This window comes from Eleutherodactylus coqui, chromosome 4 (genome assembly GCF_035609145.1).
Source record: "Eleutherodactylus coqui strain aEleCoq1 chromosome 4, aEleCoq1.hap1, whole genome shotgun sequence".
Taxonomy (NCBI): Eukaryota; Metazoa; Chordata; class Amphibia; order Anura; family Eleutherodactylidae; genus Eleutherodactylus; species Eleutherodactylus coqui.
Window position 1 is genome coordinate 2,681,302 of NC_089840.1, and position 14,423 is coordinate 2,695,724.

Below are 14,423 nucleotides of genomic sequence, written 5' to 3' on the forward strand. Positions count from 1 at the left end.
TCGGCTGTCGCCGTGGATGTCTCACGCACGCACAGTCTTCCTTTCGGCACGCTCGGCTGTCGCCGTGGATGTCTCACGCACGCACAGTCTTCCTTTCGGCACGCTCGGCTGTCGCCGTGGATGTCTCACGCACGCACGCACAGTCTTCCTTTCGGCACGCTCGGCTGTCGCCGTGGATGTCTCGCGCACGCACCGTCCTCCTTTCGGCACGCTCGGCTGTCATGCTGGAGTGGAGCGCTGCAGTTTCCCACTGCGTCTCCAGCAGCGAGCAGGATGTTTTGGCATTGGAGCCGCTGATATAAAGCTACAGTTATTTTCTTGCACTCGTCACCTTATAACACAACTAGCTTCCACTGCCATAATCCGGCCACGAGCTTCCTTCACATCCAATCGCAATATACAAATCTATATTTTTTCATATTCACTGGACAGATTAGTTGCAGATTTGTTGCGCCGGCCGGCTTCGTACATACCAGTGCCGCGGCTGCAGGAGGTGCACAGATTTCTACTAAACCCAGTCAGATGATTGGCACCACTGCATAAAGTGCTACAGATCTGTCTTGTGAACATCCCCCAACCAGAGGGGCAGCGTGTTACTGCCGGCGTCTGGCACTTGTTGCATGTACATCCGCCCCTGCGCTGCTTCATACACAACCCTTCTCATCAGGTTACAGAAATGCTCAGTGGAGCCACAAAACATTTGCCGTTCTTCAGCGAGGGAGACCCCCAGAAGTGCCTGTGAATATGAGGAGACCACCAAATACCGGTACGTTGTGCACTTTTATTTTACTGTGTTTGCTTTGTTTTTGGTACTTTATAACGGTTTTCGTGCCTTTCAGTTAACGTGCATCGTGGCAAACACTTGACCGGCGCTGTGCACTTCAACTCTGCCTTTCCTGTCAGCATGTACCAGCATATTAGGATGCAGAAGAGGATTCTCGGTCATCTCTCTTCCGTTTACTGCGTCGCTTTTGATCGCACTGGTCAAAGAATTTTCACTGTAAGTAGACTGAAGAAACCTGAGAAGAGGCAGCGGGCTTAATGCATGAATACCCTGTACAAGGACCACCGATGCAGCAGAGCTTAGTGTGACCCTCGCTGCCTTGAGAGGACTTCCTGTGCGGCAGTTTGCCCTTAAGATGGCTTTATGAAGGCGTTTGTTGCATTAAGATAAGATAACGTCGTAGTTATTACAGTCCTGTGAAGGAGGTCTTCTAGTTATAAGGTATCAATAGCCGATCCGGAGGATAGTTGAATCAGTAGATCAGCAAGGGTCTGCCTCCCGGATCCCCACCGCTCAGCTATTCTCTGGGTTTGCTGTATTCATGCACTGAGCAAATTTCTACAGGAAACGGACGGCTTCGTTCTCGTGGCCAAGCCTGCTATTAGAAGTGGTGGGAACTTGGCTTGTAATACCAAGCCTTGCCACTGCGGTGAGGACTGAGCTGTCTGTTTCCGGCAGAAATAGTCTCAGTGCATGAGCACACCAACCCCAGGGAACAGCCGTTCTACTATCAGTGACCTAGCTTAAGGAAAGGCTGACTGTAGTTAACAACTGGACACCTTCTTTGGACTTGGCCTGGCGTGGTTCCTTCGTGCCGGACTGTACGGGTCTTTTTCTGCATGGGACCACACTTCTTTGAATAATCCAGGCTATGGTTTTTGGGGTCTACTTCAGCACCACCACAAGGGTCAGACTACCATTAGGCCTCCAATAGGCAGCTCTCTACAGGGGCGGACCAGAATGCTCTGTTCAGCCTGTCTTGGGTGTTCTGCAATGAGGAGGATCTTCCTCCAGTGATTGCTCTGTGCGCCATTCTCCTGCACTTCTATTGGTTCCCATGCTTCCCAGAGATGAAGCCTACCGCCATGTCTTCCTCGTGACCTCTGCATCCTTCTTGCTCCTCGTTGAGACCTGGGGTACCTCTCGTTGCTGGCTCACTCTCTTGGACCACCAGCATCAGATAGGGAAGGCTCATCCTGGCAGCTAGCTCCTGTTATCTCTCCATAAGCAGGCCTATTCGATCCTCTCACCAGGGTCCAGGGCAGAGGGCTCCAGTCATGGCAGAGCCACTCACTTAGCGTAACAATAAATTTTCATCTGGACAGTCTGAGCTGCTTTGCTTTAACTGCTTTCCGTTGAGACAGGCTGACAGCGTTCTGTCTACCCAGCCGACCGTTGATCTTGAATGGGCGCGTGCTGTCTCGGGCAGTCCTGGATCTTAACTGTCTAAGATGATTGTCACACTATATAAGCCTTGCCATCAACCACCTCTAAACGCATCTTTAGACACGATTCCTCCACCAGTGACCCCTTCCGTGGCAGACCCTGAAAAATGTCCAGGCCATCTCACTCACGGCAATCCTCTGAGTCGGCAGTCTCACTGTACACTCCAGCTCCCCTTGGGACGTACTCTAAGCTCTCCTCCAGAGACTACCTTCTCTCCAAAGGCGAGGTGTCCGAGTCTTCCTTAAATTCGGACCTGGACAAGGAACAGTCATCCAAGCTATCCTCTCTAGTTGATGGCTTAGTAGTCGCTGTGAAGGATAACTTTCATGTTAAAGATCCGGCCCTTTTGGACGTCTTCAGTAAGGGCCTTTTTCAGATGTCCAAAGCGCACTCCCTGACAAGTAGTTTACGAAATCAAAGAACTTGGACATTATGTACCCATTTCTGGAAGAGTCTATAAAGACATGGGTATCCTCTTCAATTGGTTAAAGCCTCCAGTGTCAATCTTGGTGAAACACACCACTTTGCCTATGGTGGACGCCTGTGACAAGTTGGAAACTCTGGCCAAATATTCCTTTAAGTGGTGGATTTGGCCTTCCATTTTTTTTTTTTTTTTGCTTCTGCCTGGGTCGGTAGGCCCAACATTTGCGCCGTGGCATTCTCTCAGGCTCTTAGATGAACTGGCCGATATTGCGCTAATCAGCCACGCAGATAATTGTCTTTTGTGAGGCCTCTTGGATGCTGACGGACTTTTAAGCTCGGGCCTCGGCTGCCTCTGTAGCAACACCTTGTGGCTAGAATCCTGGGACACGATGTGCAGCCTCAAGTCCTTATATGGATTTTTCTGTTGCCGCCTCTACGGTGCCCAAGTGGACAAGATTATCTTGGAGGCCATGGGTGGTAAGAGCTCCCACCTACCACAGAACAAGGCTAGCTGGGCGAGGTCTACTCTGAAGAAGCAAACTGTTGTGTTTCTTCTCAGCGCTCCAGTCCATACCTCAGGTGTCAAGAAAACCATGCAGGATCACGGGCAGAAACGCCAACCCTTCTGATGTCCCCTTCCACAAACCTCCAAGTCATCCTCTACAAAATCATCCACATGAAGAGCGGCCCCCAGTCTCTCAGTGGGGGGACAACTTCCCGATTCAGAAATACGTGGTTATCGCGTGTCTTAGACTCCTGGTTCCAGGAAGTCACCATTCTCCAGACCATTTCCCCGGGCCTAGTTTTCCAACATCTGCTTCATGAACCACTGCTTTGGATCAGACATTATGCCATCTCTTCGCCCAGCGGGCCATCGATCCAGTCTCCCCCCACAGCGTTTCACAGTATTTCATTACAGTCTTTTCTTGGTACCCAAGGAGGACAGAACTGTCTTGCCCCATTCTGCATTTAAAGAATATATGAAAGTCCAGAACTTCTGCATGGTGTCGCTGAAGTCTGTCATATTCTGTCCATGAACAAGGGGAATTCCTGTTTATCGACCTCAGGGACGCATACCTCCATGTGCCTATCTGCAAAGCGCATCAGCATTTTCTCCGCTTTGTAGTTTGTTCGGAACACTACCAGTTTGTGACTCTCCCATTCAGCTTGGCCATGGCTCTGGGTGTTCATGGAAGTTCTGGCATCACTCATGGCTCTTTTCCACTCCAAGGAGATTGTGGCTGTCCTCTATGACATCCTGGTAAAGGGGCTTTCCCTCTTGGCCACTCTGGAGAGTCTCCACATAACCCTCATCCCTTCTCAGTATATGGAATTTCTGGTCCTTGTCTTCAGCAAGTACGTGCCTGTGTTTTTCGTCGATTGCAGAAACTTCTCCAGGCGCAGGTGCGCTCCTTGCAGTGTCTGAAGCCCATCCCCACTTAACATTGCATGAGAGTCCTAGGGATGATGGTCTGTTCGAGGAAATTCCCTGTGGCCAATTTCACATCTGACCTTTCCAGTGGACAATCCTCTCTGGATTGGACAAATCTGCGCACTCTATCACTAAATCCATCTACTGCTGAAATTTCGTCGCTCCCTGCACTAGTGGCTGGACTTTCCTCAGGTTCACCGGGGGAGGTTCTTTCTGACACTTGAGCAGCTGGTGCCCGCCACGGATGCCAATCTCCTTGGATGGGGAAGTATGCTACAAAACTTGACAGAGCAAGGAACGTGAGCAGTATGGGAGTCATCCCTCCCAATAAATGTGTCGACACTTTGGGCCAGCCTACTGCTGCTCCGTCATTTCGCACCACAGCTCACAGGTTTCCCAGGTCGGGTTCCGGATGGGCCACGTGATGGTGGACATGTCCATAAATCATCAGCGTGGACCCACAGTCATGGAGGAAGCAGAAACAATCCTGGCATGAGCGGAAGCCCACATTTCAGCTATCTTGGTGGTCCATATACCAGGCATGGGCAACTGGGTAGGCAATTTCCTGAGCAGAGATAAAGTTGACCTGGGAAAATGGGAATTCCATCCTGATATGTTTGAAGACCTTTGCCACAGATTGGGTTGACATGATGGCACCCAGAATTGCAAGCTTCCAACCTTTGTATCCAGGTTGCAGGATCTCCAGGATGAAGCAGTGGATACCTTAGTACTGTGGACAGCTTTCAAGTTTCTCAACATATATTCCCTAGTCCTGCTCAACCCTTGCCTTCATAAAAAGATAAAGCTGGAAGGGTTTCCAGTGGTCCTTGTAGCTCCGAACTGGCCTGGCCATGCCTGGTACACGAATCTGGTTTACCTGCTCGTTGGCCATCCATGGCAACTCCACCTTCGAGGCGATCTGCTCTTCCACTCGAATTTAGCCACTGTTTGTTTAACGCCGCGGTGGTTAAAGAATAAATTCTGAGGGCCTGTAGTTTTAAGCCCTCATACTTTCACTTTGCGGGGTAAACTTTCTTCCTTTGCTGTGAACAGCTTTCATTTTGTGCGTTTTTCTCTGACTGCTGCCCTTTCTGCAAGAAGGTCTTAACATGGGCTTGAGCCTCAGTTCTCCGAAGGGTCAGGTCTTGGCCCTGTCCGGTCTCTTCCAGTGCCCTTTGGCATCAAAAGCATCTGCCCTTTCATACAGAGTTGTCCACACCGCACCTCCCTACAGTTCTCCAGTTTTACCTTGGGACCTTTAATTTGGTCTTGGACACAGTTGCATCCCTTCTAAGCCTTTGTGCAACATGCCAGCTCGCCTCCTGTCCTGCAGGATGACCTTTATGGTGGTGGTCCCCTCCATTCAGAGCCTCTGAACTCGCAGCGCTGTCCGCCAAGCCTACCTTCACTATTATACATCAGGACAAGGTGGTCTTCTATCCTGCTGAAGGTGGTATCGTCCATCGATATCAATGAGGACGTTGTTGTACCCTCCTTCTGTCCTCCAGACATTCACCCGAGGGTATTCGACCACCATAAACTAGTTTGTTGTCTGTTGAATGTCCACCTTAAGGAGCTCAGACTCATTTTGTGATTCCGGATGTTTGCGGCCATCAAGGCGAACTTTTCCTGTGAGTCGGGTCAGTTGTGGTGCAGCTTACCGGGCAAAGGGTAGGGAACCTCACTTCTGTGTTACTGCGCATTCGACTCAAGTTATGGGTGCTTCTTGTGCAATACACAATGTCGCTTCCTCTTCAAGTCTGCAAGGCTGTCACGGGGACCTCTTTACATACTTGTGCAAATCTTACAAGGTTCACACATTTGCACTCCCTTGGTCGGTGCATCTTATGGACGGCTATTTAATTGACAGAATAGTAGTCAATGCTATTCTGCGCTAGAACGTCCCATGGTCCAAGCTGTGTCCCCCAATGACACCGACAAGAAAACAAGATTGATTTATATATATTTTTTTTATACTTGCGGTTTAATCTTTCTTGTCTCGTTATTTGAGGGTTGACACTTAGCTGATTCTCAGATACCGTTGCCATAGCTGGAACGTTTTTGTTCTTTGTGGACTTCATGATTTTGTTTACTGCTTGCATAGAAATTGATGAACTTGGTGCCTGCAGGAGGAGTATGACCAGTAGGAGGAGCCAACACTGTTGTGCTGGGTGTCTGCCCCCCAGTGACAGTAGCTATGCCCATGGTCTTTAGCTATGGTTAAACCTGGGGATGTGACGCCACAATCCTCTTATTGCTTCTGCAATGCCTTGCAGTGCTTCTGTATTTCAGTGTATTATACCTGTCTGTTCACACTAATGAGCTTATGTACATGGCAGAGTGGAGAGGCCATAGTTAGCCCATGACTAGGATGGCCAGCTATTGCATTGCAGGGATGCCATTGAGATGACTGAGGGAGCCTCTTCTCTCTAACCACTTTGATGCCACGGTCAGCATTGACCACATCTAAGGGGTTGACTGTTGGGATCAGTTTCCTTTGACTGTCCTTTAGAATTGCGTGTTGGCTGTATAATCTAGCTGGCCCATGCAAGTGATGGTGTAACCTCCTGTGCCGGCCCATCACGTTCCAGTGACGTAATCGTATGTTGCGGGATGGGAGGGGCTGATATTCTGCATCCCGGATCTCGGTATGTTTAGTCCTTGTAGTCGGGGGGTTATTTCTGCTTCTGTCGTGCCGTGTGGACCCGGACTGTTGTCTGCCTGTTCTATTCACCACTTCTTCCTGTAAGCTCATCGATATGTAAGATGTGCTCAGCTTGTGTGCGCAGAGCTGTTCCTGTTTAACCCCATTTTTTAATGTATTTACGCAACAAATTTTTGCAATTGACGTTATTGTTACTCCTTCAGCTGTGCATTATGAGCTCAGGTACTGCAGCCGGGGTATTCACAAGGACCGTATAGAACTAGACATCCTGGAAGGGGGCATTCACAAGGACCGTATAGAACTAGACATCCTGGAAGGGAGCATTCACAAGGACCGTATAGAACTAGACATCCTGAAAGGGGGCATTCACAAGGACCGTATAGAACTAGACGTCCTGGAAGGGGGCATTCACAAGGACCGTATAGAACTAGACGTCCTGAAAGGGGGCATTCACAAGGACCGTATAGAACTAGACATCCTGTAAGGGGGGCATTCACAAGGACCGTATAGAACTAGACATCCTGAAAGGGGGCATTCACAAGGACCGTATAGAACTAGACATCCTGAAAGGGGGCATTCACAAGGACCGTATAGAACTAGACATCCTGTAAGGGGGGCATTCACAAGGACTGTATAGAACTAGACATCCTGAAAGGGGGCATTCACAAGGACCGTATAGAACTAGACATCCTGGGGGGGGATTCACAAGGACCGTATAGAACTAGACATCCTGAAAGGGGGCATTCACAAGGACCGTATAGAACTAGACATCCTGTAAGGGGGGCATTCACAAGGACTGTATAGAACTAGACATCCTGAAAGGGGGCATTCACAAGGACCGTATAGAACTAGACATCCTGGGGGGGGATTCACAAGGACCGTATAGAACTAGACATCCTGGGGGGGGATTCACAAGGACCGTATAGAACTAGACATCCTGGAAGGGGGCATTCACAAGGACCGTATAGAACTAGACATCCTGGAAGGGGGCATTCACAAGGACCGTATAGAACTAGACCTCCTGGAAGGGGGGCATTCACAAGGACCGTATAGAACTAGACATCCTGGAAGGGGGGCATTGACAAGGACCATATAGAACTAGACATCCTGAAAGGGGGCATTCACAAGGACCGTATAGAACTAGACATCCTGGAAAGAGGGCATTGACAAGGACCATATAGAACTAGACATCCTGAAAGGGGGGCATTGACAAGGACCGTATAGAACTAGACATCCTGAAAGGGGGGCATTGACAAGGACCGTATAGAACTAGACATCCTGAAAGGGGGGCATTGACCAGGACCGTATAGAACTAGACATCCTGAAAGGGGGCATTGACAAGGACCGTATAGAACTAGACATCCTGGAAGGGGGCATTCACAAGGACCATATAGAACTAGACATCCTGAAAGGGGGGCATTGACAAGGACTGTATAGAACTAGACATCCTGAAAGGGGGGCATTGACAAGGACCGTATAGAACTAGACATCCTGAAAGGGGGGCATTGACAAGGACCGTATAGAACTGGACATCCTGGAAGGAGGGCATTCACAAGGACCGTATAGAACTAGACATCCTGAAAGGGGGCATTTAGAAGGACCGTATAGAACTAGACATCCTGAAAGGGGGCATTGACAAGGACCGTATAGAACTAGACATCCTGGAAGGGGGCATTGGCAAGGACCGTATAGAACTAGACATCCTGGAAGGGGGCATTGGCAAGGACCGTATAGAACTAGACATCCTGGAAGGGGGCATTGACAAGGACCATATAGAACTAGACATCCTGAAAGGGGGCATTGACAAGGACCGTATAGAACTAGACATCCTGAAAGGGGGCATTCACAAGGACCGTATAGAACTAGACATCCTGGAAGGGGGCATTGGCAAGGACCGTATAGAACTAGACATCCTGGAAGGGGGCATTGGCAAGGACCGTATAGAACTAGACATCCTGGAAGGGGGCATTGACAAGGACCATATAGAACTAGACATCCTGAAAGGGGGCATTGACAAGGACCGTATAGAACTAGACATCCTGAAAGGGGGGCATTCACAAGGACCGTATAGAACTAGACATCCTGAAAGGGGGCATTGACAAGGACCGTATAGAACTAGACATCCTGAAAGGGGGCATTGACAAGGACCGTATAGAACTAGACATCCTGAAAGGGGGCATTGACAAGGACCGTATAGAACTAGACATCCTGGAAGGAGGGCATTCACAAGTACCGTATAGAACTAGACATCCTGGAAGGGGGCATTGACAAGGACCATATAGAACTAGACATCCTGAAAGGGGGCATTGACAAGGACCGTATAGAACTAGACATCCTGAAAGGGGGCATTGACAAGGACCGTTATAGAACTAGACATCCTGAAAGGGGGGCATTCACAAGGACCGTATAGAACTAGACCTCCTGAAAGGGGGGCATTGACCAGGACCGTATAGAACTAGACATCCTGAAAGGGGGCATTCACAAGGACCGTATAGAACTAGACATCCTGAAAGGGGGCATTTAGAAGGACCGTATAGAACTAGACATCCTGAAAGGGGGCATTGACAAGGACCGTATAGAACTAGACATCCTGGAAGGGGGGCATTCACAAGGACCGTATAGAACTAGACATCCTGGAAGGGGGCATTGACAAGGACCATATAGAACTAGACATCCTGAAAGGGGGCATTGACAAGGACCGTATAGAACTAGACATCCTGAAAGGGGGGCATTCACAAGGACCGTATAGAACTAGACATCCTGAAAGGGGGGCATTGGCAAGGACCGTATAGAACTAGACATCCTGGAAGGGGGCATTGGCAAGGACCGTATAGAACTAGACATCCTGGAAGGGGGCATTGACAAGGACCATATAGAACTAGACATCCTGAAAGGGGGCATTGACAAGGACCGTATAGAACTAGACATCCTGAAAGGGGGGCATTCACAAGGACCGTATAGAACTAGACATCCTGAAAGGGGGCATTGACAAGGACCGTATAGAACTAGACATCCTGAAAGGGGGCATTGACAAGGACCGTTATAGAACTAGACATCCTGAAAGGGGGGCATTCACAAGGACCGTATAGAACTAGACCTCCTGAAAGGGGGGCATTGACCAGGACCGTATAGAACTAGACATCCTGAAAGGGGGCATTCACAAGGACCGTATAGAACTAGACATCCTGAAAGGGGGCATTTAGAAGGACCGTATAGAACTAGACATCCTGAAAGGGGGCATTGACAAGGACCGTATAGAACTAGACATCCTGGAAGGGGGGCATTCACAAGGACCGTATAGAACTAGACATCCTGAAAGGGGGCATTGACAAGGACCGTATAGAACTAGACATCCTGGAAGGGGGGCATTCACAAGGACCGTATAGAACTAGACATCCTGAAAGGGGGCATTCACAAGGACCGTATAGAACTAGACATCCTGGAAGGGGGCATTGACAAGGACCGTATAGAACTAGACATCCTGGAAGGGGGCATTGACAAGGACCGTATAGAACTAGACATCCTGGAAGGGGGCATTGACAAGGACCGTATAGAACTAGACATCCTGAAAGGGGGCATTTACAAGGACCGTATAGAGCTAGATATCCTGGAAGGGGGGCATTTACAAGGACCGTATAGAACTAGATATCCTGGAAGGGGGGCATTCACAAGGACCGTATAGAACTAGACATCCTGGAAGGGGGCATTTACAAGGACCGTATAGAACTAGACATCCTGAAAGGGGGCATTTACAAGGACCGTATAGAACAGACATCCTGGAAGGGGGGCATTCACAAGGACCGTATAGAACTAGACATCCTGGAAGGGGGGCATTCACAACGACCGTATAGAACTAGACACCCTGGTAGGGGGGCATTCACAAGGACCGTATAGAACATGACACCCTGGTAGGGGGCATTTTCAAGGACCGTATAGAACTAGACCTCCTGGAAAGGGGGCATTCACAAGGACCGTATAGAACTAGACATCCTGGAAGGGGCCATTTACAAGGACCGTATAGAACTAGACATCCTGGAAAGGGGGCATTTACAAGGACCGTATAGAACTAGACATCCTGGAAGGGGGGCATTGACAAGGACCGTATAGAACTAGACATCCTGGAAAGGGGGCATTGACAAGGACCGTATAGAACTAGACATCCTGGAAAGGGGCATTGACAAGGACCGTATAGAACTAGACATCCTGGAAGGGGGGCATTCACAAGGACCGTATAGAACTAGACATCCTGGAAAGGGGGCATTTACAAGGACCATATAGAACTAGACATCCTGGAAGGGGGGCATTCACAAGGACCGTATAGAACTAGACACCCTGGAAGGGGGGCATTCACAAGGACCGTATAGAACTAGACACCCTGGTAGGGGGGCATTCACAAGGACCGTATAGAACTAGATATCCTGGAAGGGGGGCATTCACAAGGACCGTATAGAACTAGACATCCTGAAAGGGGGCATTTACAAGGACCGTATAGAACTAGACATCCTGAAAGGGGGGCATTCACAAGGACCGTATAGAACTAGACATCCTGGAAGGGGGCATTCACAAGGACCGTATAGAACTAGACATCCGGGGGGGGGGGGGCATTCACAAGGACCGTATAGAACTAGACATCCTGGGGGGGGGGGCATTCACAAGGACCGTATAGAACTAGACATCCTGAAAGGGGGCATTTACAAGGACCGTATAGAACAGACATCCTGGAAGGGGGGCATTCACAAGGACCGTATAGAACTAGACATCCTGAAAGGGGGCATTCACAAGGACCGTATAGAACTAGACATCCTGGAAGGGGGCATTCACAAGGACCGTATAGAACTAGACCTCCTGGAAGGGGGGCATTCACAAGGACCGTATAGATTTAGACACCCTGGTAGGGGGCATTTACAAGGACCGTATAGAACTAGACCTCCAGGAAGGGGGGCATTCACAAGGACCGTATAGAACTAGACATCCTGGAAGGGGGGCATTCACAAGGACCGTATAGAACTAGACATCCTGGAAGGGGGCATTCACAAGGACCGTATAGAACTAGACATCCTGGAAGGGGGAATTCACAAGGACCGTATAGAACTAGACATCCTGGAAGGGGGCATTCACAAGGACCGTATAGAACTAGACATCCTGGAAGGGGGAATTCACAAGGACCGTATAGAACTAGACATCCTGGAAGGGGGCATTCACAAGGACTGTATAGAGCTAGACATCCTGAAAGGGGGCATTGACAAGGACCGTATAGAACTAGATATCCTGGGGGGGGGGGGGGGGGGTCATTCACAAGGACCGTATAGAACTAGACATCCTGGGGGGGGGGGGGGGGCATTCACAAGGACCGTATAGAACTAGACATCCTGGAGGGGGGGGGGGGGGTCATTCACAAGGACCGTATAGAACTAGATATCCTGGGGGGGGGGGGGGGGTCATTCACAAGGACCGTATAGAACTAGACATCCTGGGGGGGGGGGGGCATTCACAAGGACCGTATAGAACTAGACATCCTGGAGGGGGCGAAGTCTAATCCTTGTGAGGGACGCTTTTACTAAAATATTGCTAATGGCTTTATGCTGTTACACCGCAGAGAAGTTCCACCCGCTGGTGCCTGTCTTGTAATGGCTGGCGCTGGGACCCGGGTCTCCTGCCAGCCGGGTCCTGCAGGATCACTATGGGTTTGGTTCTCGCCGTGGCCCTGGGTGACTGAGGTGGAGCGCGACTGTGACAACAGAGGGAGAAGATGTCAAACCAAATGTATGATCCTGCAGAACTCCGATCGCTGAGGAGAGCCATGGGCAAAAATCTGATGGCCCTGGGCATCTTCACAAGCCCCAGGCTGCTATGGCAAGTGAACCGCACCATGTGATCCCATCTCGGGCAGCCGTTGGGCGACAGAGGGAGCCCCCCACTGTTGTAAATATAGATGCCGCTGTCCACTCCGATCTCAGCCGCTGCGGCCATGACCACGTGTAGATGCCAGCTTCCTGCTCTTCTCTTCCAGGGCTCAGACGACTGCTTGGTGAAGATCTGGTCTGCATTGGATGGCCGGCTGCTCGCCACGCTGAGGGGCCATTCAGCCGAGATCTCTGAACTTACTGTGAACTACGAGAATACCCTGATTGCTGCTGCAAGCTGTGAGAAGGTCATCCGAGTGTGGTCTCTCCGGACCTGCGCCCCCATGGCCGTCCTGCAGGGCCACTCCGGGGCCGTTACCTCATTACTTGTAAGCAGACAGTTTTTCTTTCCTTCAGCCACGGACATTTTTATTTTTGTTCTGGTCACCAAACTGATTTGAGACTACAGGCTTTTAGGGTCCACGGTGCTGTTACAGGTGAACCCCTCTAGGAGGCTGAGCCCGCGGTACCGCCCCGTGCTATTACGCAGATAGTCTTACTATAGTATGGAGCCTTGCTATACAATGGCACACTATCTGCCTAAAGGTTCCATAGGGGCTGCACGTATACATCCATCACAGAAGGCTCTATAGGAGGCGCACACGTGTAGCGGTAGAGACGGCGCAGCGGATGTCTTCTGCTTTGTAGTAGCTGAGCTTAATGAGTCAAGTGACAGACAAATGGTAGAGATGAATGCCCAGGAAGGGATGGCGCACTCAGGGGTGCCCAAAGCCTTCATGCTGCCAGAGGCAAAGTGTGAAATGGTGCCACCCTCCCCCAGCTCATTGTTCGGGCAATGAAGGCGCCAATACACAAAAGACCCAACCTATTCTAACCACTGATACTTGCTTGAAGTGACAGTAATAGTGACCCCATAGTCGCCCCAGGTAGTGATGGTGCTGCCCCCCCCTCCCCCTCCCAGAAGTGATAATGCTGCCCCCCCTTCCCAGTGAATGGCCCCCTCCTCAGTAGTGATAATGGCCCCCTCCTCAGTAGTGATGATGCCCCCCCAGTAGTGATAATGCCGCCCCCCCCCCCCCCAGTAGTGATGCCGCCCCCTCTTCCCGGTGAATGGCCCCCTCTTCCCGGTGAATGGCCCCCTCTTCCCGGTGAATGGCCCCCTCCTCAGTAGTGATAATGGCCCCCTCTTCCCGGTGAATGGCCCCCTCCTCAGTAGTGATAATGGCCCCCTCCTCAGTAGTGATGGTGCCCCCCCAGTAGTGATGCCGCCCCCCCCCCCCCCCCAGTAGTGATGCCGCCCCCTCTTCCCAGTGAATGGCCCCCTCCTCAGTAGTGATAATGCCCCCCCCCCCCAGTAGTGATGCCGCCCCCCCTTCCCGGTGAATGGCCCCCCCTCAGTAGTGATAATGCCCCCCCCCCTCAGTAGTGATGGTGCCCCCATAGTGGATCCCCAGCCATGCAGCAACCCAACAAGCATTTCACTCAGTCTGTAGCTCTGCTGGCTGCCGCTGTCATCACTCTGACCTCTACCCCATGGGGTGTCTGTCTGTGCTGTGTACAGGGATGCAGAGGTTCGGGATCACAGACTGATGACCGCTGCCGGAGCTGCAGGGCTGCTGGCTGGTTTGCATCCGACTATTTTTTATACTAGATATTAATATGGCCGGCAGAAAATAAATATTAGCAGCGCTGCCAACTCACCGGCCAGGCGTCAGCACAGGTCACCATGATAGGTACCCCCTGGGGGCACTGCCCCTCTCCCAGAGACCAGGGTGTGATGGGCACTGCATGTAGTATTACTACCCTGCC

The 14,423-nt window shown here is 50.7% G+C and overlaps 1 protein-coding gene across 1 annotated transcript in view; it reads left to right on the top strand.

Annotated features, from left to right (window-relative positions):
- Nucleotides 1-14,423, top strand: part of BRWD1 (bromodomain and WD repeat domain containing 1) — a 123,346-nt gene that overhangs the window by 15,065 nt on the left and 93,858 nt on the right. Inside the window, exons 6-8 of the mRNA XM_066598957.1 lie at nt 668-766; nt 840-1,000; nt 12,761-12,982. Coding sequence (XP_066455054.1) covers nt 668-766; nt 840-1,000; nt 12,761-12,982 — 482 coding nt within the window. The remainder of the gene's footprint in view (nt 1-667; nt 767-839; nt 1,001-12,760; nt 12,983-14,423) is intronic.